The sequence below is a fragment of the Onychostruthus taczanowskii genome, unplaced genomic scaffold, assembly GCF_017590055.1.
Source record: "Onychostruthus taczanowskii isolate IOZ18803 unplaced genomic scaffold, ASM1759005v1 scaffold4, whole genome shotgun sequence".
Taxonomy (NCBI): domain Eukaryota; kingdom Metazoa; phylum Chordata; class Aves; order Passeriformes; family Passeridae; genus Onychostruthus; species Onychostruthus taczanowskii.
In genome coordinates, this window is record NW_024501459.1 from 3,529,079 (window position 1) to 3,553,863 (window position 24,785).

The window sequence follows — 24,785 nt, forward strand, 5'->3', positions numbered from 1 at the left end:
CAAAGTGTGATGAAGGGATAGAAGCTTTTTGCCTGCCATACCCTCTAGATCCTATTTTTTAGTCTAAGTGACATGGCTTAGAAACATTGAACCATGAAGAACAGAAGTATTAAGGTTGTAAAGCAGACTTTAAAGGTCTGAAAAGATAATCTAATTGGTTAGGTGGAACCTCTTCAGTCAGGCACCTCATTTTTGTTTTGTAGGGCATGAAGCCAGTTTACTCAAAAGCAATAAAGGTATCAATTTATGACTAGCATATACAGTGGTTTCAGAAGATAAAAGACATGTTTGATTGTAGGATTTGTTCTCTGTAAAGAAGTCAATGTGTCAATTTTAATAGTGTTAAATTGTTGCAAAAAATTCTTGGGCACAAGCCTTCACAGTGCTAGGCTGGGAAAATGGTGCCTTTCCTTACACTTAGACTTGCATCTTGATGTAGAGAGATGTATTTTGTTATCCCCATTGCCAAAGAGCAACGATGAAAGAGCATGTTTGGATGGTGCTATCACTGATCTCATGTTTGGACTCAGTAAATTAAAATGGAAACCGGTACATGAATGACCTTAGCTTTTTATATTGTTTTAGAATGGTAGAGACCAGACTTGAGTTTTTGGAAAGTCACACTCAAATTTTGTGTTTAGCAAATATGAAAATATTTGTGCCAAGCAGGACAAAAAACAGCAAAAAAAGCCATGAATCACTCCAGAATAAGCAGCAGTAAACACATTTTACTGGGATTGGGATGTTATGGACTTGCCTTATTGCAGAATTGAATTCATCAGTACAATTTTATTTTGATTTTGCTGCAACTATGCTATGCAGAGGTGGATTTGGAGCTGACATACATCTCAAAGCTGAGTATATAAACACAGCAAGTTTGTCTTTGCCTTTCTAGATAAACAATTCTGGAGACACAAAATTCTCCTGTGAGGTTCCTAGACCCTTTCTTGGGACTGCAGACAGAGTGGCTGGGTGGATTTAAGTGTTATTGATATGCTTAAAAGGAAAATATATTCTACTTCTCTTGATTGTGCTAAGGGATGATTGCTAATACTAAGAGGAATGACATAGCCATGTTCATGTTTATAGTGCTGAAGTTAACTAACCTAATGGTAGCAATATACACACCCAGATGTTATTATCTTCTTTCCTATGATATAAACAATTTTATTTACACATCAAAAAGGAAGTGGCTTACTTGTCCAGTTATAACCCTTTAAAAATGCCTTAAGGAGCCCCTTGTTGTAGTGAATGTTCAATGCATTTACTCTTCGTGCCATGGCAACACATGCTTTCAGTTTCTTGGAATGTGTTCTTCTGCCTTGGCATCAGTTGTGTCAGCACCACCTGGAAAATAAACAGCATCCTTGGAAACTGTAAACAAAACATGGGAACACCATAGAGCTTGTGTGATTGCGTTTTGTGTTCTGGTATGTGATAGAGATCACCCAGGAATGGGTTGTCAAATCATAGTTGTACACTATTCAGTGATACAAGGTGCTGCCCATGAGATTTGACCCATATAATAGTGCAGAAAAAGTATTTGCTACTGTGCAAGGAAGATATTATGTCTTAACAACAGAAATATGACTGAAAATAGATGATAGAAGAACTGTAAATTTTAACTTGATCCCTGTTTTTTTTTGGTTTTTTTTTGGTTTTTTTTTGTTTTTTTTTGTTTTTTTTTTTTGTTTTTGTTTTTGTTTTTGTTTTCCTCCTGCTTTCCTTATGAAATGCTCCAAATGAATACATAATTGTAAAATTTCATTTTCTATCTAACATGCACATGTTGTGTGGACAGTTCAAACAGATAATGCAAAACAAGGCTAAACTTGAGGACACATAGAAGAAGTACCTGCTGATGGTTTAAAAACAGTTAATAAAAGAGAATTTATTTCCCAAGAAAGTGTGCGCTGCAGCTTTATTGTAGACACATTGGAGCATAATTTTAAAAACCATTTTAATCATAATTAGTTTTCTGTGTCTGTCCTGCTCTGCTGTTATGCTGGCCATAATCCTCTGTATTTCATGAAAGCCTCTCCATTCAGTGGCATATTTCAGCAATTCTTTTCTGGTCCATTTAATCTCTCTCTAATCTACAGGTGGGAGAGTGAGCAAGTGGCTTGGTTGGTGGCTGAGATTAAACCATGACAGTGATGCATCCTTCATTGTACTGAAAACTGCTCTGTTCAGATCTTAAATATGGCTTAATCTGTGCTGGTTTAGTAGAGTAAAAGGAACAGCCTAAAGCAATGAGCAAGAAAAGTAAACCAAAATAAATACAAAAAGGAATGATACTGAGAATTAATTACTATCTTTCACAACTAAGCCAATGTATCTTTCAGGTAGTGAATTTGAAAGGAAAATTTTGAAAGGTTGGTTTTTTTCCCCACAGAAACTGAAATTGTGAAAATCTTTATCATACCTGTCATGGATGCTCAAAAGTATAAATAGATAAAGGAAGGAATAAGGAAAAGCTAATGGAGAGTATATTCATCAATATGTGTTGAGCACTATGATCTGTAAGCAACCTCTAAGGATGCCTCTCATAATTTGGAATTTGGCAAGTTGGATGGGCCAGAGAAAGTATCTGTGATAGATGCTATATTTATGGGCTTTCTCCCTAAGATTCTGCTGGTCACAGATTCTTGCTAAGCTTCTTTTTGGTCTGGCTTAGCCCCAAAGGCTCAAGTTCAAAGATTTTTTTCCTCACAAAGATGAAAACCTTGCTTTTGCCATCCTGGCTCAGGAGGATAGTAGCACGTAAGCTGGACAATTGTTGCTGTGAAGGTCCAAACAAGTCATGGTATTTTAGCACAATGTCTTAAAGCTAACACTCCTTCCTCCACCCCCAGGTTTTGTTGTTGACACATGACCCAACAGGAGTTAGGTGTTTCATTCCACCATATACCCAACCTGTATGGATTTCTGAAGACTATGTGTCAGGGTGGAGTTGTCTAAGAGATACCTTCACCCACAAATTGTTAGGGTGAACTCTTTGAAACATAACACATTAGCAGGAACCTTCAGAGTAACGTTCCTCTGAAACAGCATGTTCCACATAATTTCTGCTCTGTACAGAAATGCTTTCTCTGCCCCTTAGCCACAGCACACTCTGCTGTGCCAGCATTGATCCTTCTGATATATTTCTTTACTAGATTGTAGGTAACTCAATGCTAGACTTTAGCTTTCTAAACGTCACAAAGATGTCATTAATTTCTTCTGTGCCTAAATAAGAACACAGTCACCAGGAATAAAAAAATTAATAGGAAGCAATCGAACTGAGAAGACCAAAGACAATGCAACAATAAGAAAATACATCCCAAAACTTCTGTATCTACTACTGCAGTTTCCAACAGCATGCCTGTGATACAGATCTTTTTCCCAGTGATTTGCATTCACCAAGCAGTGCAAATGTTGTACTTTTTCCAACCGTTTGAATATACAGGCCGACTCATCTTAAAAATAATTCAGCTTTGAGTTTGTCTTTTTGTTCCTTTGACAGCTCTGTTACAAAACAGTGCTCTTCTCAGTGTGAGGGTGCTTTGGTCCCCTTCTAAGTGAGTATCTATTGTGCATCTTTTGTTAGTCTCTTCAGTCAGCAAAGGTCCTCTTGTTACACAGTGATCTAGGTCCCCAAATTCAGATGGTACTTTCTGACAAATTCAGACCATAATTGTGTTTTGTTCTAGTAGGACAGATGGTGTAATATGTTCAACATTATATTTGCACTTCTTTCCAAATATATTTTGACCTCGGTTCTCTGCAGGAAGGTGCTGAGGCCTTTATTTTAACAATATCCTTCACTGTTAAAATTGGGTACCTAAATTTCTTTTAAATCTCAAAATTTACAGAAAGAAAAGGTCAAATCAAGAGCTGAGAACTCAAAGCTCATAATTTAAAGAGCTTTAAAAGTTTATTGACTTTTCTCACTGTCATCAGCCTAAATGACAATTATTTTCTAATGAACAGTTTTATCAGCATCTCAGAATCACCCAAAGGGAGGATTCTCCAGTGCATTGTAAAATTTTAGATAAAAGCATTTTGTAATTTTTGCATTAAGATACTGTACTTTTAGAGCGTCACTTAATGTGCTATTTCACTAAATAGAATGTACTGTCTACCAACTGTGTAATTTTCTCCTATTTAACAGCTACACTTGTTCAGTTTAAGAAACTTGCTTAGTTAGTTCTTATAATTAGTAAGATCAAGAATGTAGCCATTTCTCATCAGTTTTGTGTTTCTGCATAATATTAACTCTGGTTAGTTACCATTTACATAATCTTGGTTTCAAATTTTGAGAATGTTTATGAATTTCCATTTTGGCATTTTTATGGAAATAGTTAGGACAGAAGTGATGTAGAGCTGCATTTATTGAAAAAAATTACTTTTGAAATTTTCCTGCAATTAGAAAACTTTCAAACCCTGCTATGGACAAACAGATAAAGGCACATTTTATTGGAAGCCTGAATGGAGCAACATCTAGAGAAGTTTGAGCAGGAGACAAAGAATGTTGTTGAAATCTGCTACGCTAGACAGCTCATGCCAGGTTTGATAGTAGTTGAAGGTGTTAAACATTGCACAAGATCTGCCTGACTTAATCTTAAGCTTTGATCTTGTTAATCACTAAGGAGTTTTCCTCCCTTTAATTTTGACTTCCGGTAGGCCAGACTATAAACATAAATTCTCTTAGGTACTTTAATCCACTGGATCTTCCTGTCAGATCAATTTGTAAGGTATTATAATAGAAGCTGAACCGTTCAGATAGTAGGAGCTCTTAGATCAACACTGCGCACAATTCCCTGTGTTAGGATTATTTATAGCTCCACATTTATTATCATGTTGCTCCAGAACATTGAGTAGCATTAGTTGGTGAATAAAATCCTGGGTAACTGAAGCAGGACAAAAAGGATGCTGGTGAACAGGAAATACTGAAAAGTCCATTATGCAGTTTTCTTCATGTGAAAGATGCACATTCATGACCTTCCCTTTAGTTTTCTAGTTGAGAATTCCTTCTGTATTCCCACCTGATTCTAAATTTCATGTGACATGTTAGACAGTAGCCTGAATGTTGTTCTGTCTGTAGGCAAGTGATAAATGTGGACATCACTGCTTGGAAAGTGGCCTGCTGCTGAGATCTCCCCAGCAGCACCACTTCTTGTGAACATGCCAGGTTGCCTTCCGCTGGCTTCCCTTACAATTTTTACTCAGGTTACCCAAAAGGCATTTGATGACCTGGTCACAGGTAGTTTTAAATACAGATTAAAGCAGTAACATCTTTCTTGTGGAAAAATGAGCTCTCCTAAAAAGGCTTGGATTGTTGTGGAAATAATCCACAACTTTGCTGAAATATGCTAATAGGAAAATTTCCACCTTTCTGACTTTTCATCTTCTGGGGACAAGTGTCAGTAGAAAAGACAATTTGTTGTTCCAGTTGAACATTTACTAACAATTTGTGGTGTTGAATGTAAAACAAAAACCTGATTTAAAATCTGTCATAAAACCAAGAGCCTGTGTCACACACCCTTCTGCTTTTGGGAAGAAGAAAACAACATGTGACACAAGAAAATCAAAGTAGTCAATACAATATTGGGGACTATGCATACATTGTCTTGACAAGTACAGTTTCATACCTTTGATATGATGGACAAATATGCACATAAAAATTACTTTTTTGGCTACTGGAAACTTAAGGAATTTGGATCAATCTTGACTATCTTATTCAGACAGAACAAATTCCAGTTTTTGTAGCAACTGAGTGGAAACTTGATGGAAAGGTTTTTTCTGTGTAATTCTTTTGCACCTAAAATGATTTTCAGTGTTACACTTTTGTGGAAATTCCAGAATATTAGATTTATTATTCTCTTGTCTTAATGAATGAGAAATGCAAAGCATATTGCCAGCTACACTTTTAGGCAGATATTTTGCTTGAAGTACATTTTATCAACTTACAGGCAAACTTAAGCCAAATCAAAATATATTTTGTGGTTTAGCTTGTTACATTAAACTATTGACCTTTCTACCATGGCAAAATGAAAAGAAATAAGGCTGTGACCATTTCATAACAAGGGAGAATGTCCACGAGGACAGATGGCTTACTTGTGTTCAGATAAATAATTTTTTTTGAAACAGCACAACACATAGCAGCTTAGATGATGCATATTCTCCACTTTCCAATTAGTCTTTCCAAAACTAAATGATCCAGGATTTGAATGTTCATTAACCTTGTTGTGTGAGCTGCTCAGACATCAGTCTTTAAAGGCTGGAACTGCAGTTATTTCAGTGAAAAATGAGAATCTAAGTGTTGTGAGAGTTGCATGCAGATTGTTTGATGGTGGCTTCAAAATAACAACAAGGGTAGAGAAAAACAAATTAGCTAATTTATTCAGACTCTGACACAGCTTTTGTGCTGTTCTCAGACTGAGCTCTGTGGTCCTTAAATTCCAATAGCTGTTATACAAGCTTATATCCATGACAAAGCCTATCCTCTTCTTTCTTTTGCGGTATTAAAAACTGTGAGTGAGCATGCAATAGATACCTAATGTCTTTAATTCATGATTTTGTGTGCTAATACCACAAGGGCAACAACACATAACAAATCCTGCTGCCATTTGCACCTTAGATTACTTGCTGTGTGTTTTAGGGATTACATTAAATTTTAGAAAGAATTGTTTTGATTTCTGGAAGTGGGCTAGCCAATAGACAAGTTACTTTCTCTTATATGCCAATGTCTGTTTAGAAGTCTTTGCATTCCAATCCTCTGTCCAGTGTTACCCTGTGGAAAGATGTCGATAGGTAACTCCAGCAGCAAAGGAAAGGAAGAATCTCTCCTCCTCCCTTTCCTAGAGACAGCTCTTGCTTTTTGGTTGTTTCTGTGGCCCTTACACCCTGACCCTTATCTGACACATTTGCAACAGAAGAGGACCCGAGAAAATATTATTCTGCCTCTAGACTGTTGCCTAGATGTGGATGAACAAGTAATGCCTTAAAGCAGAAGGCTCTGCTATGCTGGTGAGATTACTTAATTTTTTTCTCCTCCCAGGCAGGAGTAATTTCATTACTTTTTGCAATGAAATTGTACTCATTGGTTTTGTGTAGTTAAAAAGGATAAAAATCCTGGGAAAATCCCAAGTTTACTTGGCATTAGTACATATTTAGCATGTGAAAGATAATGTTTCCAAATCTAAAGACAGAAGGAAAAAGTAAAAGAAAGACCAATTCCCAGTACAAGAAAGACATGGACCTTCTGGCACAAGTCTAGCAAAGGGTCACTAAGATGATTAGGGGATTGGTGGAGTATCTAATATTTAAAGAGGGGCTGAGAGACCTGGGGTTGTTTAGCCTTGAGAAAAGTCAGGGGGAGGTTTGTTAATGCATATAAATACTTGATGGGCAGGGAGTAAAGGAGATGAATCCAAACTCTAGTGGTATCTAGAAAGAAAAAGCAGCACAAATTTAAATATGGGAAATTTTATGGGAACATAAGAAAATAATATTTTAATGTGAGGATGATGAAACACTGGCTCAGAGAGAGAGGTGTCTCATCCTTGGAAATACCCAAAAGCCATCTAGACATGGTCCCAGGCAACCTGCTGTGGCTGACCCTGCTCTGGACTGTGGGTTGGATTAGGTTACCTCCAGAGGCACTTTCCATCTGCTGCTCTGTGAGTCCAAGTCAAAATCCTTACAAATTGTCTTGATGGTCTGTTTATACTGATCTGAATGGACACCAATATCTGCTGGTTTATGTGTCTTAAGAGGCACTTGTAATAAATAAATAAATGAATTTTTGATGTACAGGCAATTTATTCTGGGTATTAAAGGACTAACTGATACTTGCTTCCTTTATTGTAAAAGAGAACAATATTCTTTGTTCTGTATGTGTAAGTCAGTGCATTTGACTGTATGCTGTAGCCTAATTTTGCATCTGTTTTAGAGTAATTATAAGCTATACCCACTTTTATAAAACAAGAATTTGCACAACATTCATAATATTCGAGAAATGTTCTGCTCTGGGATCTTGGGTGTTAAAAAGCTGGAATATTTCCAGAAACTTATAAGATCTGGGTTTGTGTTATGATGTTCTCATGTAGAATCATAAAATTATTTGCAGTTGTAGAAACATGAGTTTCTAAACTCATCCTCTAAAGTTTAATTATCAACTTAATCTGAACTGATACAAAAAGAATATTTTTCTTTCTTTCTTGCCTGGCTTGAAACACAGCATGATCATTCAAGTGAAACAAGTAAATAACTGTTTGCATTATAGGTAGTTAAAGAATAGTGCTATCAATCAATTCTGTAAATTAAGCCTGCAGTTCTATGTTTGTGTCACAGAAGTATTAATTCTCTTCAAGCTAACATTCCTTCATAGGCCAAGTCAGAGTGAAAACCATATGAAAAATGTTGAAGTTTGTAAGTGAGTACACAGGGAAGTGATTTATCTCAGCAGGGAGGGAGCTAATCTCTTTCCAGTTTTTGTCTGGAAATTGATGGGTTTGTTTCACAGATAAGGCTCTGGCATCAAAGACAAACTGAAAAGAGGCACTGCAAAAGGCATGGGTGTGGACAGTATCTGTCAGTTCTACTGCAAGAGCAAATTTTGTCATCAGTCATAAATATCTTGATGAAGTTAAGTGATATGAATAAATTTTTATGATATTTCAGAAGTACCCCTTTTTAGCCATTTTCCCAGTCTGATATTAAAATATGAGCGAATAAAGAATGACACATGACTGAAATTACAAATTTCAGATTTATATGTTTTGAGGTTGTCTTTGCCAGAGGTTGGGGCTGACACAGAAAATTTCCTGAGCATTGTACAACCTAGAGCATTTTGCAAGAGGATGCATTCCAGAAATATTGCAAACTTTATGCTTTAAAAAGTCAGTGTCATTCTTAGATGTTAACAGAGAGCTCTTGAAAGCATTGTTGGTACTGGCTGATTTCAAAATCAGCTCTCAAATCCATTGTTGGTATAGTTTGTTTTACTCAAATCTCTGCTTTTTAGAAAGAAACAGCAGGATTCTGCAGAAGTCAAATGGGCTTGTTTCCCTTATACAGATTTTTGCATCAGTATTTCTGTTTGTTGAAATTAACTCACTTTAGCTTTGTCTGCCTAGAATGGACAGAGTTGGTCCCTCATGTCACAGATCTGTCAGGGGTTTATTCTCCTGTCCCTGTGAGGCACCTTGTTTTTGATATAACCCTTTATTTTGTGAATATTTCACTTTGCTATAGGAGTTCCTACTTTAGGGCACTAATAACAAAAAAAACCAACCTGGGTAATACAATGCTACTACCTGATAAACTTTGGAAAATTTTTTTTTTCCTTTGTATTTGTCCATTAACTTCACATTAGGATTCTGAACTGAGCAGGGTGCAGTGGTTAAATTTGATTCTTAGCTGGGTACACATTTGCTATGCAGGGACTTTAATTTTCTCAATTTTCTTCAAATAGAAAAACTTGCCTTTTTAAATTGAAATATATTGGCTAACTACTGACATTGTTGTGAGGAGGAAAAGATTTAAGCAGTGATTTGACGCATACTTTGTATAAAAGAGACATTACTCTTTATCAGCATAAAAATATTATCCTTCTTTTGACAACATGCAGTAATAATTTCAAAAAAGTACTTTTAATACTGAATAATGTTTGTTGGCTTTCTTTTGAAAAGAAAGCCTATGCTCTCCCAAAATAATGTTTTACTTTTTCATGCTTTAGTAGTACTGAGTTGATTGTTGACATTTGTGGAACAGCATGCTTATAACATCACAGAAAGATCCCCTTGATCTTCTGTTGTTGTAATTTGCTTAAAGTCCCTGGGATATTAGGAGAGTAAGGCCAACTTAAGTCAGCTGCTATGTGGCAAGCTCCCAGTTATGCAGTTTTCATGTTCTTGTTTTAAATATTAGAAAAAACAGCATTTACTTTTTAAGATGTGATCATAATGCTGATTGCCCTATTAAATTCTAATCACGGCCTTTTCCCATCATGCAAGCATTTTTGAGATTTCAGGTGGTTTTTTTTTTTCCTCATTTTCTGTGAATCCAGAGTTAAAGTCTCAAAAGAGAGGGGAAAACCAACCAACCAAGAAAAAAAAACTCTCATCAGCTAAAAATATTTCATTTAAATGGTTTGATATGTTATTTTGATTGTGGTATTTTCTTATTTTATAATTTGAAAAGCATTGAAATGCATTGAACCAAATTTCCTCTGAACAGTTTCAATTTAGACAACTTTGAGTCTCAGTATTAGTTGCATTTACTTGAACGGGATTATCTGGGCAAAGGACACAGTTTGTGGTCGTTTGTGGACAGGTTGTCTGAAATCAGCCAGTACCAAGGCAAATATTTCTCTCACTAAAGACTTCCTACTATAAGACTTTAGCTCTGAATCCTTTGAAGATAACTAAAGCAAAAAGTATTTTCAGCCTCATTTGTCCCTTATCTACATCTGCTGCTAGCAGGCATTGTGTTTAGAAAAGGAATATTTATGAGGCAGTAATTCTCATGAAACACCTTGATTCTCATCTAGATGAGCTGCACAAGCCAGGAGATGCAGTTCCTGAATTCAGGGATCTGTTTCTCCTGGGGAGCTGCAGCACTGAGTATTTCCCTGTGGCAGTCTGCTAAGAAAAACAAGAGAGGAGACCTACCCGACACGACTCTTTCTGCTGGCTGTGATTTATTTGAAGTCACGGGGGCTGCTTATCTGCCCAGAGAGAGCCGCAGAGCCTGCGCCGACCCGCCCGCTCCGAGTGGAAGGTCCATTGTTCTGTCACAGAGCTGGAGAGATTGCCAAGGGTTGACCTTGCCTGGTGACCTTATCAGAGGCGATTTTGCAAAAAAATTACTGGTTTGTTTCCGTGACAATCAAATAATTTTCTGCTAGTATGTTTCTTTTCTTGATGTGCTCCAAGTGGTAGCCACGACCATTGTGATTCTAAGCAGAGATTGCTCCAGAGGGGGTTTTGTGTTTCTGAGGAGTTTTCTATTTTTTCCATTCTCTAAGGCCTTGTGCTGTCTTCTGATTCTCTGAAGACAATGATGGCTGTGCCTGCAAAAAGCAAGTGTCAGCTGCTGCTCCTCTGAAGGAAAGTATAAGTGCACGAATGTATCCTATGGAAGCATGACGAATATTTTACTTTAAAACATGCTTTCTTTGTCACTGTGATAAGTCATCATTACCAAAAGGTTTCAAGAATTGATATGAATATATTTCTCCCATTCAGCATCTTTTTAGATATTATTAGATCTATATATAAATACTGTTTTCCTTCAGTATAGCCTGAAAATCAGAGCATTTTTGTTGTCAAGAAATTGTCAAGAAATAAGGGAATGACAACAAAAATTAAATCATTAACATTTGTCATTTTTTTAATTTGGAAAAAAATTTGAAAGTAGATACTGCTCAATATTCAGCAGAGTGAAGATAACAGCATGACTACATTTCATAGAGTAGCACAATATAGTGTAGCTGTATCCTGAAGGGAGTTGAGCATCTGAACACACCTCTTTTCCAGCTGCAGTCACATTCATGGAATCACAGAATGGGTCAGGTTGGAAGGGACCACACTGGGTCATCAGATTCAACCTCCCTGCTCTCCTAGAACACAATGCACAGGATTGCATCCAGATGGTTTTTGAGCACCCCGGTGAGGGAGAGCCCACAACATCTCTGGGCAATCTGTTCCAGTGCATGGTCACCTGCACAGAACAGAATTTCTTTCTTCTGTTCTTTCCATACAAGTGGAATTTCCTGTGCCCCAGTTTCTGCCTGTTGCCTCTTGTTCTACTGAACAGTTCCATTGAACAGTTCCATTGAACAGTGCTGAGAAGAGCCTGACTCAAAAACTAGGAGCTGATGAGAGAAATAAGGATTGTTTTGTTTGTCTTAAGTGAAAAATAATAATAGTAAGGGGAAGGAAGCTTTAAAATGCGTCAACTTTCTGTTGCAATGGAGCAGCAGAAGCAGAAACGTTATAAACCTGTATTGACAGCCAGGCCTTTCCATCACTGACCTCCCCTCAGTTTTTAATGATAGGTGATACATTGTCTTCTAAGTGAACTCATCTGCTTTTTCTTGGCTTTGTGATATTTTATCACTGGAGAAACATGGCAAGGATCAGTCTGAGACTCAGTCTAATGAATAGGTCCTTTCCATTAAATGGAAAAATGGGCAGATCCTTTCCACTGAAAGTTATATGTATTGGATTTTATCTGTGTCAGGCACTGAGTAGATGATTTGACTAAATTTGCTAAAAAGATAGGGAAAAAAAGATAGTGGGTTACCTATTCTTTAACTTGGCCAATGCATGCTTTTCTTTAAAAAAAAAAAATTAATATTTTATCTAGTCTAATGTCAGTGTCTCACATGATGAAACATTGAGTAGTCTTTCTTATATTTTACTGAAAGAACTTCAAAACAGTAATGATAATTACCACTCTGTGGTCATGTATTCCTTTCACAGACTTCCTACTAGCAAATATTTTTATGGCTTTTGGTAATTTAATTATAACTTGATTAAAAGTTAACAACTTCAATACAAAAATATTTTATTAATTAGAAATACATAATTTTGCTAGTGAACATTTAATTAAAATGAAGTAGTAAGTTTTGTTTATATGTAATTTTTAGCCAATATTATTGTGTGTCGAAAAATTTTATTGAAAACATGTGGGGCTTGATTTAGATAAGGGAAAAACATTGACATATGGAGAATTGGTGGTGATAATAGATAACATCATTTGCTTATTTTTGAAGAAGGTGGACATTGCCTTTCTATTTTTTATTGGTATATATTAAAAAATCTTCATCAAGCTAATGTCATTTTTAGTATTATTTGAGATTAGAAACAAGAATTATGACAAAATTACAATGCAGAACTAGAGGCTGGAAATCTTGATTAAAAAACTCAGACATAGATCTAATTGGCTCAAAATTATATATACATATGAGGTCCTTTGGTAAAACACCAGTTCAGCATATGAGGGGGTTTAGGGGAATGTACTTCCAAACCAGAATAAAATGAAAGGGAAACAACAGGTCTGGGAATTTACAATAAAGACACCAGAAAAAAAAAACTTATTTGATCTAAAAAGATATAAAAATAACTGAAGATATTTGAGTAGAGCTTCTCTTTGGGTGTAGGCATCTTTTTGTGTATCTACACATACCTAGTTGGACATAAACATGCATATGCAGAAATATCTACTTAAAATATTTGTATGTAAGGGAGACTAAGTGCAGAAAGGGCAAAACCAGGTCTCTTGGAGAGCTACAGTAACAGAAGTGGTGACTGACTTCAGCTTTAAATCTCAGTGTGGGAATCCTGGGCTGATACTAGGAACATACATTTGGTTCCATTTTTTTTACATCTAACGCTGCAAGTATGACAGCCAAATAAAAGTCTATTTGTGCCATACAAATAAAAGTGCTATTTGTATTTTGTCAGATCTTCTTGCTTGTGCCTACAGTTAACACAACTGAGCTAGACTTGTGCTGGGGATTCAGGCACAGTGATACAGTGGCTGGAGGTGTTGGGTGTTTTCATCCAGGCATACTCAGATTTGAGCTGGATATTTTGGCTTCTGAATCCTGGGCAGATACAGAGCCTTTAGATGGGGAGGGGTCTATATTTGACACTATTTTTATGTCTGTCAAAGAAATGGGTATCAAAACCAAGGCTTAAAATTCAGTGTGTCTTGCTGCTGGGCATTTGCACCTGTGAGGTCTGTTGTAGAATTAGATGTTGTGCAACCATCAGTCTGTTCTTATGCACAGCCTAGACAGGAGGAGGAGCGCTGAGCTGGTTTGGTGACTCATGGGCTTAAATCTGGACTTAAATCCTTGCTCTAAATCAGGCACAGAACTGGATCTCTGGTGTGGAATGATCCCTTTAACTACTAGCCAGAGGAATAGAGGACAGCAACAGCTGGCTGCCTGGGCTGGGAGAGGGGATGGTCAGGTTTCTTCAGGCAAGATTGGCAAAGCAGTGATGAGCTGTGCATTGCACCAAAGATAGGACATTAAGCAGCTTAGAATTGTCAGAACTGGAATAGTTGTACACGTGCCCAGGAGCAAAGTTGTACTGTTAGCAATTTGGGAGCCTCAGGAGCCTGGGCACCTGCAGGAGTAGGCAACAGATTTTTGAAGATGTAATTTTTAACTTCTATAATAATTTATTTATTAAAATAAATTAAATTTATTTTAATTTCATAGGAAGTAAAGCTGTAAAATATATAAGCCATCAAGGAAATAAGACCAGATCCTAACAAAAGGTTTTATGATGTCTTCCAGAAGGAACCAAAAGGTTCCCTCATAATAATTTCTTTAGTTTATGCTTCACTATGTCTCCACAAAATAGGAAAGTTGGCAAGGGCATTGCATGGAATTTCAGGTAGACAAATTGAGGCAAATGGCAAGATAAGGTGATAAGATCAAGGAACTCATGTGCTGCCTGCTTAATTCTTTTCTTTGGCCATGCTCTTTGGGAGATGCAAAGAATAATAGCTATAAATCAACAGATTGTTAAAAAATACAAAGAAGGTAAAAAATCATAAGAAAGAGATGTGTGACAACCCTAGCTGTCTTAATAAGTGAAATTTTCATTAAAACATTAGGATTTTATGACCAATACAGTAAGAAATCAATCTTTAATAAGTTGACAACACTGATTAGATTTGCAGTTAGTTGTAACATGACTTTTTACAAATCATGGTGTGTTAAGGTTCGTTCACAGACAACCACATCATTCATTTGGTGAAAGGGCTGCAAGGGTCATGAGAGCAAATTTTCAACGAAGACAAGAAATTTTTAAAATGTTGTAAAAGAAGGAAACTAGGTATATGGAAAAATTTCTAGTCCCTTTTTGTCCTGTTTAAAGAATTTGAGAAGTTCTATAGGCATTCACATATCAGTACAGTGACTTGTGTGAATGTAATGTAAACAAATAAAATGCAGTCTAAGATGATTCTTTTTTCAGATGTTCACACAGAAAAAAATGAGAACATGGTTGACCCCTCTCTTCAGTTAGTATATACTACAGAGCAGAAGGTAAGTGTAGATGGTTCAGTACACCTGAGGCAAGAAAATAAGGAAAACTAATCTGAGAATTGTTATGCATTTAAATCTGAGATAGGTTATATATTCCAGAATTAAATTGTAGCTCACTTAAAGCTGACAGGTTAACTTGTACTTCTGGAAGGCCAGACATTTCCCAGAGGAATCTGTCTACTGAACACAAATGGGTATTCAGATTTGAGTTAAATGTAGTGGTGGTCAAAAACCAGCACGACTCAAACAGGAGTTTTTCAGTTCAGCTAACCGTTCAGGCAGAGTTCTCTTAAAAGCAGGGCTCTGGTTTTATTTTGTTTTGTTTTCCTCCCCAGAGGCATACTTTTTTTCCTCATTCTGCATCCTCAGCTGTTGGTTATCAAATCTCTGTTGGAGAATTTAATGAATAAAAGCCTGTGAGGATTAACTTGATAAGAAGTTCATGTATATCAAACAGTAAAATGCTGTTGTAATGTGATGGTTCAAAATCTTATCAGTAGTAACATATTAATAGTGCCACATTTTTTGGAAAGCTTTGCTGGAAAGGATGCAAACAAGCTGGGCACACTGAAGGGAACTTAACCCAGGCCCCTGCTTCTAATGTGATAATTTCCTTTTTAGCTTGATAGCAGTTTCCTAGTTCCATACCTTAAAGCAGTCCAGTAAAAAAAAAAAAAAAAAAAAAAACAAACAAAAACCAAAAAAACAAAAAACCAACAAAAAACTCAGAATATGAGGTTGCAGGGACTTGGAAATATAAGGCACGTTATCAGCATTTTCTTGGGGCATGAGATTAACAGTAATAGTTTAACTGGTGTAGCAATTGCCCTTTCTAAAGTGACTCACTCTTGAATGATAAAAATACTCAAGTGTTCACTGCTGCTCCATATGGCTCTGACTTAAACAAAGGGTGTCCTTCAAGGGCTGTAGGATTGCCAGGCAGGGAAGCCCCCGTTGCACACATGGTCCTGACCCTGCTCCCACTCAGGGTAATTCTGCAGAAAAGGCTGCTTATACTTCTCAACCAGGGATGCTGATTATCTGCTAATGAAAAATGAATGTATCAGCAGGCATGTCAGTGTAACTGCAAACATATTTTTCTTTCTCAAGCATCAGTTTCCTAGGTATGATAATGATCCTGAGAAACACTGAGGACTTGTAGAAGGAGGTGGAAAGCATAGGTTGTATTTAGGTACTCGTAACATTTAATCAGCTCAGTTACTGAAGCAAAGTCTGTAGAAAAGGAGCAGTAATTGGTCAAAAATCAGGAAGCGTAGTGATAAAAATGTTTGTTACAATTATTTTGATGCTGTATTTTTCTGGTCTCATACAAAGAATTTTGGTGCCAATTAGGAACTTTTGACTTTAAAAACTTTGAGCTTTAAAAACAATAGAGCTTTGGTTCGGCCCAGGTTGGGCTGAACTCAGCAGGTCGTGTGTTTGCTTGGGGTGCTGGACTTGGGCCTTTTGCCTCATAGAACGGTGTTGCAGGCTAACTGCAGACACTGGACCTTCAACTGACTGTGTCTCTTCCACTGCCTTCCTAGAGGACAACCTTTGGGAAAAAAAGGGAAAACTTCCACTGATGCCTGCAGTCATGAGAGTAGATCCTTTGTACTTATCTGGCACTACATTCATAAAGAGCCAAACATAAGCTTTCTTCTTTTTGCTTCTTTTCAGTGAGAGACAAGACCTCTCATTGAAACTTGGTGACAGTCTCACAGTGATATGATCATAATTTCAGTTATTGCCCAGTCAATAGCCCTTAAAAAAATAGATCCAAGAGGGATATGGAGTACAGGTTAAGTGCAATATTTAGTATTAGAACCTAGAACTAAAGATGTTTTGGAGATAAACAGGCTTGTCTTTTAAAAGTGAGAATGACAGCAACTCAGAAAAAATTGTGAACGTGCTTGCCATTACAATTTTAATCAGTGATATGTTTTCTCATGTGGCCTAATTTTGCTTGCTTCAGTTTTCTGGACTAATTTTGTATTCCCTAATTTTTCTTTCTGAAAGGTTTATATATAAAGAACAACTGTTCTGCAGATATTGAGGCTAAATTCTTATTGCAAAATTTTAATAACTCTATGGATGTCAGCCAAGCTGCCCACATGAGTGTGTGAAAGGTGTTTCTGTGTCAATATTGATTGTTTTAGGACAGTGATAATTTTTTTTGTAGCTTGTTAGCTTTAAGCCTGAGTACAGCATAGTTTTATTGATAATATTTTTACTATAAAGTTGATGATTTCTTCTATCTTTTCAGAATATATGAAGTGTTTGTAGTACAAGAATGAATGCAGTGGGCCTTTAAGCTCACTGGACAGAAGCTTTGCAAGCCTTTTGAAGTCTTAGAGAAATAAGAGGCATTTACCCTGTCAAATGGTGACACTTGATTGTCATCTTCACCAGGTCCCAGCAGTGTGATCTCTTGAGTCCCCAGTCCTAGTGATACATGGAAGCCACTGATTAGCTGTTTATTGAAAGTGGCTTTGCATGCACTGGAAAGTTAATGAGGGTAGCAACAATGTTTTAAATCCTACACTGCAGGGATATCCAACCCAATATGAATTCCTGTTTTAAGCAGTTTAGTTTTAAGACATCAGAATAGAATTTGCACTTGTTCATCTTCTGAACAAGTGTAAACAACAGAATACCAACTAGAATAAAATTACATTAGCTAAAATAGATTAAGAACCTAAATTATTATATTAATATATTATTTTAAAAAGCAATGTTTATAGCAAAATATCTGTGCAACGTTATAATTTAATCTTTGTTTGTACCTATGTATTTCATGAAAGTGGAACTGAAGTGGTATTTTGCAACTACTATAAATGTGGAATTCTCTGCTAAGGAGACTGGTTAAAAGGTCATTACAGCATGTAGTGGTAGTGTTTACTGTGCAGTGTTTTTGTTACTGTTCTACACAGCTAGTTTTGAGAGCTTGGTGTAATCCTGATTAAGCAAAGAAGCTCCAAATAAGATTACACATCTGGTGGCAATTAGATGGAACAGTTACCACCTCAGAACAGAGTATTTCTACTGGAAAAAGAAAAAAAATTCCACATTCCATGGCATAACTAAAATACAGTTAAACATAATCCTCCTATCTCTTCCTGAACTATATTCACACACATTAATAATTATGGCCTTTTTTCCAACATACAGAAATAAAGAATGCCTCATGGATGACAAAACTCCTTCAGACTGTCATGTTTTACTAACTATTGAAACTCTGGAACTATTTTCACTGTTTTGTCTGAATAGAGAAAAATATGGGAGAAACTTTAGCATTAAGAGAACAAACTTGAGGAAGTGAATGAACGAAAGTAAGAATTAGGGGTAGCTAATAATTAGAGATAGTTAATTAATAGTCTCAGAAGGTGAGTGGTAGAAGCTCCATTTTTAATACATTAAATGTTTTTATCACTAAAGAATTTAGTTTGGATGATAAACCTACTCTGACAAGAAGATAGATTAGATAATTCACATTCCCCACCCACATTTTTATTTTATGTGGTTATGTGTCTCTGTTGAGCAATCTAAGTAAATAGAAAATTATACAAACGAAATATTTAGTAAGTAAATTGTGTTTTAACATCATATGAGAGGACTTGCAGGATGAGATGTTAGACATTCTGCTCTGAACAGTGGCTGCCTCTGGTGAACCTGGTCTGGTGATTCACATTAGCTGAGATTAAGCAAGTGGATTATGATGTTTTTCCTGGCTGAGCATACTTGGAACAAGACTAAGGACGTTGTTTCATGTGGCATAGACATGATACAATTTATAAATCTCTGAAAACAAGCTATACTCTCTTTTATTTACATAGGACTGTGGGTGAGTATGATAAAATTATATGCAATGCTTACCAGCTCTATGGCATTGAAGGTATTCTTATGTATTTAGAACAAAGTGTTCCACTTAGTGTCTTTATAGAATTTAGCTTTGTGCATAAACGTTGCATGACTGGTTTTGTTTATAGAACACAGGGAAAAAATTAAATTCTGATTTCTGTTTGACTTTATTGGAGAATAAATTTCTCAACATTTTAGTTTCCAAAGTATTTTAATAGACATCTTATTTCATATAATATCAACTATTTCTTAATTTTAAAATAATATAAAGTATGAAAATTGATAGTGTGTTTATGGTGAAATTAAAGTATTTTGTGGTGGTGTGTAGTATGAAAAAATAACTTCCACAGTAAGTCAATTGTTCATTTTTGAAATGTTTTCTATTTGTAAAAGGTAACTATAAGGTATCTAAAAGATGCAGAAGAATTTTTTTCTATTTAAATTAATGCTAGAAATGTGGTATGCCAAATAAAGGTTTATAATCCATTTTTCTAAGGAAAACTTATTTTTCTTGGTTTTGTGCATTCAAATTATTTCATGTTTACACTGAAAACTGTCTTTTTTCTTTATTGATATGTATATTCCCTCTCTGTCTTAGATTTTAGTACTTCCACAGTGTCAAGGCTAAGTATAATAATTAGCTTTATGTAAAATCTGTTGCATTTCTCTTTCAAATGTTGATACTTATGTAACTGTCTGTTTTGCACAAGCACAAATATCTAGAACAGCTTGTGAGACTAATTCTAAAGTGATTAATGTCAGTGGTCTCATGAGAAAATCCACCTATTTTATCTCCTGTAAGAGTGAATAATTGAATAACACAGTTAGATGAAATTCCACTCCATTTTCACAAAGTGTTAGTAGTACAGTAGAGAGTAGCTGAGGAGCTGTGTCTGTTCTTTCCTCTCTCTGGCCATTGCTGACAACAATGCTTTCCCCCCAGAGATCCTGGACTCTCAAATTCCAGTCTTGGCCAGCTGAAATGGAGTAACATGACATTCAGTTCACTCAAGAACTTCTGTCATTGCTGTTTTCACTCGAGTAGAACATTTGCTCTGCAAAGAGAGTAGGAAAGTTTGTGTTGCAACTAGCAACAAAAATGCCCTTATGCATTTCCACTAGGAACATCCAGCTAAGCAGAATGATGCATGCAGCATAAAATGTCTGGTTCAAATTTTATCTCTAGTCTAAACTCACCAAACGACCTCTCAATATAGAAGTATAGAGAAAATTTACTCAGTTAATGAGTAGATCTGCCAAAAAAATGAACAAATGTAGCTCTCAGTGGTTTCAGTTGAAGTGGAGCTCCTCCCTCCTACCAAAAGTAAGCCATTTCAGTAGCTGGCTTGTATAAGTTGTTGCAGCCAACCTTGAAAATTTCTTCTTGCTTATTCTTTAATTAAATACTTGTTTTTTCCTTTTTCATTTTTTAGGCTTTTAAAATTTTTTAATTTATTTTAAATCGAATGGTGATTATGTAAATCAGTGTTAGATCATTCTAGTGCAGTCTTTTTGGGCTATTTTTTAGTTTTAGCATTTAGAGGAGTATTTATTTTACAGCATAAATTATGTCTTATAAGGAGACATTTCTTCCTGTGTTCTGGTCAGCGTTCAAAACAATTAACTCCTAGAGAAGTCAAAACATCTGAGCTGAAGCTGTGCATTATTGCACTTCAGCTGAAGCATTATTGGAAAAGCTGTAAGAACACAGTAAGACAAATTCTTATCAAATCTGACTTTATTTGAACCTTCACTGTCTGGAAACATAATATCTTATCAATTTCAGAACAGACATATGCAGTATTAAAATAATCAGAATACTCTTTTCCATAGCTTCATTAAAAAATACATGGTAGCCAGAAATTGTTCCATTACTCAATATGGCAGCTATATTAAGGTTACATCATCAAAGAATTTAATTTATTTTGATGACAAGTGTTTCCTGAGGCTGCTATGTAGCTTTTCAGTAAAAGTCCACTAAAATTGTTACCTTGAGGCTAATTAGTTGGAAGTTTTTACCTTGTGTTCCAGTGAAAGCAAACCAATCATTAAGATAGTTATTTTAGTCACTGAAAGGGTTGTCATTACAGTATCTATATTTAGATTGGATTAAAATGGAAAGATTGGTGCTCTATTTACAAGCATGAAGACTATCAAGATGGTTGTCAGACATAACTTGTTGTTTATAAAACCAGTATTTAAATGTTTTCATTTCAATGCTACTTCTCCTAAAGAATACCTGAATTTTTGTATCTTTTTGAGGGACTTAAAGGCTTTTCTTTTACTAGAACCACCTTATTTTGTCAGTAATTTTTTTCATCTCAGTGTCCCCTAAGTATCATTGTTGTAGTAGATATGTATTGTGAGGAAAAAACTTGTAATAGAAAAGTAAATAATATGTCAATTAATGATAAAACTTTAACATATGTTTTGGGTCTTATTATGGTATAGATTACAGTGCTGTAAATCAGGAGTCTTTTCTCTGAATTCCATGGTTTTGCTTCGATATGAAACTAGTATATAAGATCAGACTGAATTGCATTTTCTTTCAGTTTAGCTATTTTGGACTAAAAAAGGAATGTACCAAAGCACAGATTGCTCCCTCCTAGTAGGGACTTTCTTAAATATCTTAAATGTGAAATGTCATTAGCTTCATGCTCAAGAAAGGATGGACAGACAAACCACCTCCTTCTAAGGAAAGGTCTCTTGTACAAAATGATAAGAGATTTGAAATTACATTGGGGAGTTTTGGAAATACTTGCAAATAGAGCTATGCTAACTTAATCTGACAGTATTGGAGTCTTTCTGGAATTTAGTGATAACAGCTTGAATCCATTTAAATCCAGTGATTTTTGGCACAACACACTGCCGTTGGTTTCTCATAAATCCTTTTCCTGCACCTTTCAAAATGCAGATCATATTTTTACCACTCACAGAGAAAGTTTTATATCCATCTCCTCTTTCTTCCAGATTGCTCTCAAAATGAGCGAAACACCTTCGAGCAGTTACTCGGCGAATCACCCAAACTCCTCCGAGAGTGAGCACAGTTTATCCACGCGCCATTTCAATGTTACCGAACCTGTAGTGGCAAAACGGATTTGTTTCTATAAAAGTGGAGATCCCCAGTTTAATGGAATCAAAATGGTTGTTAATAGCAGGTCTTACAAGACATTTGATGCCTTGCTGGATAGTTTATCCAAACGGGTCCCACTACCTTTTGGAGTAAGGAATATTAGTACACCAAGAGGGAGACACAGCATCACCAATTTGGAGGATCTGGAAGATGGAAAATCCTATATTTGCTCGCATCAGAGGAAAATGAAACCCATCAACCTGGAACAGGCCAGCAAAAAGCCACTGCCCTGGCAGATCAGCAGGCCTGTCAGTGCTCGTCGTCGAGCTGTGCAATTAGCAAGACAGAATGAGGATGGGTTTGGCCATCGAGAAAGCAGAATAACAACTCCCAAAAAGATGCTTGTTTTCAAAAATGGGGATGTAAGACTTAGGCGCACCATAGTTTTGGGAAAGAAAAATACACAAACATTTGAGGCCTTTCTGGATTATATGAGTGAGTTAATGCAATATCCAGTTGCAAAGCTCTACACCACTGATGGCAGAAAGGTGAGAAAAAGGATGAGTACTGACATATTTTTTCTTGGTGATTTCTTCTAGATTATTTTAAATAAAAAAGAAGTTGTATCCATGATTGGAACATGTTCCTGATGTATGATCTGATGTGCTGAATTTCCTCTGTTTACTTTCTATTATTTTCCCCCCTTCGGAAGGCTACTGGCTTGGAGGAAATATACTGGAATCTTGTGAACAGAGAGAAGTTAGTGAGGACACATTCATTTTAAGCAAAAAAAAAAGAAAAATACACTTTTTTTTCTCTTACTCAGGCCTCTTTAAGGCATGCTGCCAATTCTGTACTTTTATCCATTTACACAAACACTTCCTTTAGTGTTTACACTATTTATCTAGGATTTTAAATGTTTTAGAACATGATTAGTAGCATCTAATGTCCACAGGTACTTTTATCATTGCATAAATGCAGAGTGGTTTGCCATTAATGACTTGGAACTCTGACACCTGATTGCCAATCATAGTTTCAAACCATGGACCAGGTTCTGTACCTCTAAACTCAGGTCTTGCATGCTGTTTGTATAATTTCATTTCAGTGTTTTTTCTGTCTGCTGTTTAACTACAGAAAAACACATATGGTTGCACTTAGCAGGTATCTAGAAAGAGAAATCTGTGCAGAAATTGAAGAGTTCAAAAGAAATCTGCTTACCCTTCACTTGATGAATTTGGGTATTAGTCTGGGAAACTGTCCATATTACCTACAAGTTAGTGAAGTACAGTTTCTAAGCATTAATTTGCAATATATTTTGGAACATACATTCAAAACTGTCAGACAAGGCTCTGAGCATCTTGATCCAGTCAGATCTGCTTTGAGTAGAGGGTTAGACTGCATGACCTCCAGAGGTCTTTTCCAAAGTATAATGCTCTGTGGTGGTGTCCTATTCCTTTGTGGAAGTATGATTCAGCTCCTTGTGCTGTATTCTGAATTTTTCCTCCACATCTTCATATGTATACCTACCTCCAAATGCATATTCATATTTCATGACTATGAACAGTCATTGTGCAACAATGAAACGAAATTACATGTGTAGACACTTAAATTTTAAGAAAATTTTGATGTGGATCCAAGTTGCTTCTTGAAGTAATTATCCAATATATTTATATAACAAGATATATACTCACATAAATAGGAATTGCCTTATAGGAATTGAAAAATTAATTCCATGCTGTGATACATATTTAATAGTCTGCTGCAAATAAATGTAGAGACCAAGGAGTGAAGATATTAAAGCTTGAAAGGGATGAATCTCTTACATTATTTTTTGGTGGTTACTAAGGCAGAGAATTTAATGTTACTTTTTTTTCCAGGTTCCTAATCTTCAGGCCCTGATATTGTGCTCTGGAGCTGTAGTCGCAGCGGGGAGAGAGCCTTTTAAACCAAGCAATTATGAATCTCTTGGGTATTTGCGACCTGCTAAATTGCTTGGAATTGGAAATCGTGTGTACCCAAAAGCAAATGCCAAGTCAGAAAGTGAAAAGAGTAAGTTCTTTGAATTCATTTGTATTTTAATAATTTGTTTATCTCTTTCAGCATAAGACATAAACAGTGACAATCTTCCTAGGATCAAGGATATTCAGAAAGGCCAAAAATTATGTCTTTAATTGTCTTTAATTTATGTCTTTAATAAGACATAAACAGTGACAATCTTCCTAGGATCAAGGATATTCAGAAAGGCCAATTGAAACTGTTTATATCTGCTGTGACTCCTCTATAAGCTTATGAAAGATCAAAGTGTTAATTTTCTTTTTAAAATGCAAGTTTCTGCTAAGTACTCAGCTACTATGAATATTTTGTTTCTGACAGACTTACTTAAAGCATGGATGAAAATTTATGAGTATATTTCACTTTAATTCATTTGATTGCTATTGTTACAAATTATTTGGTGTCATAATTAATAACAACAGTGGTAAAAGTAAAACCCCAGGCTACTTCAGGCTCTCATTGAGTTGCTTGGACAAAACTTTTGCTCAATTTTCAGAACTTCACAAGTGGAGGTTTGGCTTGTCATGACTTTTCTTCTCTTGTCGCATGCTCCACATAAATAGGAAAACTGTTATAGCATCCATCCACTCACAAATTCATTATGTTTTTGAAGCTGCTTTTGCCTAGAGTGTTGTCCATTCCTATATCCTCATGGCTGTCATATATATTTTTAAATAAATTTGGGAAAAGATACACAAATATGTACTTTCTCTTTGATTACACATGGAGTTGCTCCACCGA

General features: G+C 35.9%; 1 protein-coding gene across 1 annotated transcript in view; it reads left to right on the forward strand.

Annotated features, from left to right (window-relative positions):
- The first annotated feature begins 21,901 nt into the window (after window positions 1-21,901).
- Window positions 21,902-24,785, forward strand: part of RP1 (RP1 axonemal microtubule associated) — a 162,759-nt gene continuing 159,875 nt past the window's right edge. Inside the window, 2 exon segments of the mRNA XM_041412898.1 lie at window positions 21,902-22,540; window positions 23,870-24,041. Coding sequence (XP_041268832.1) covers window positions 21,902-22,540; window positions 23,870-24,041 — 811 coding nt within the window.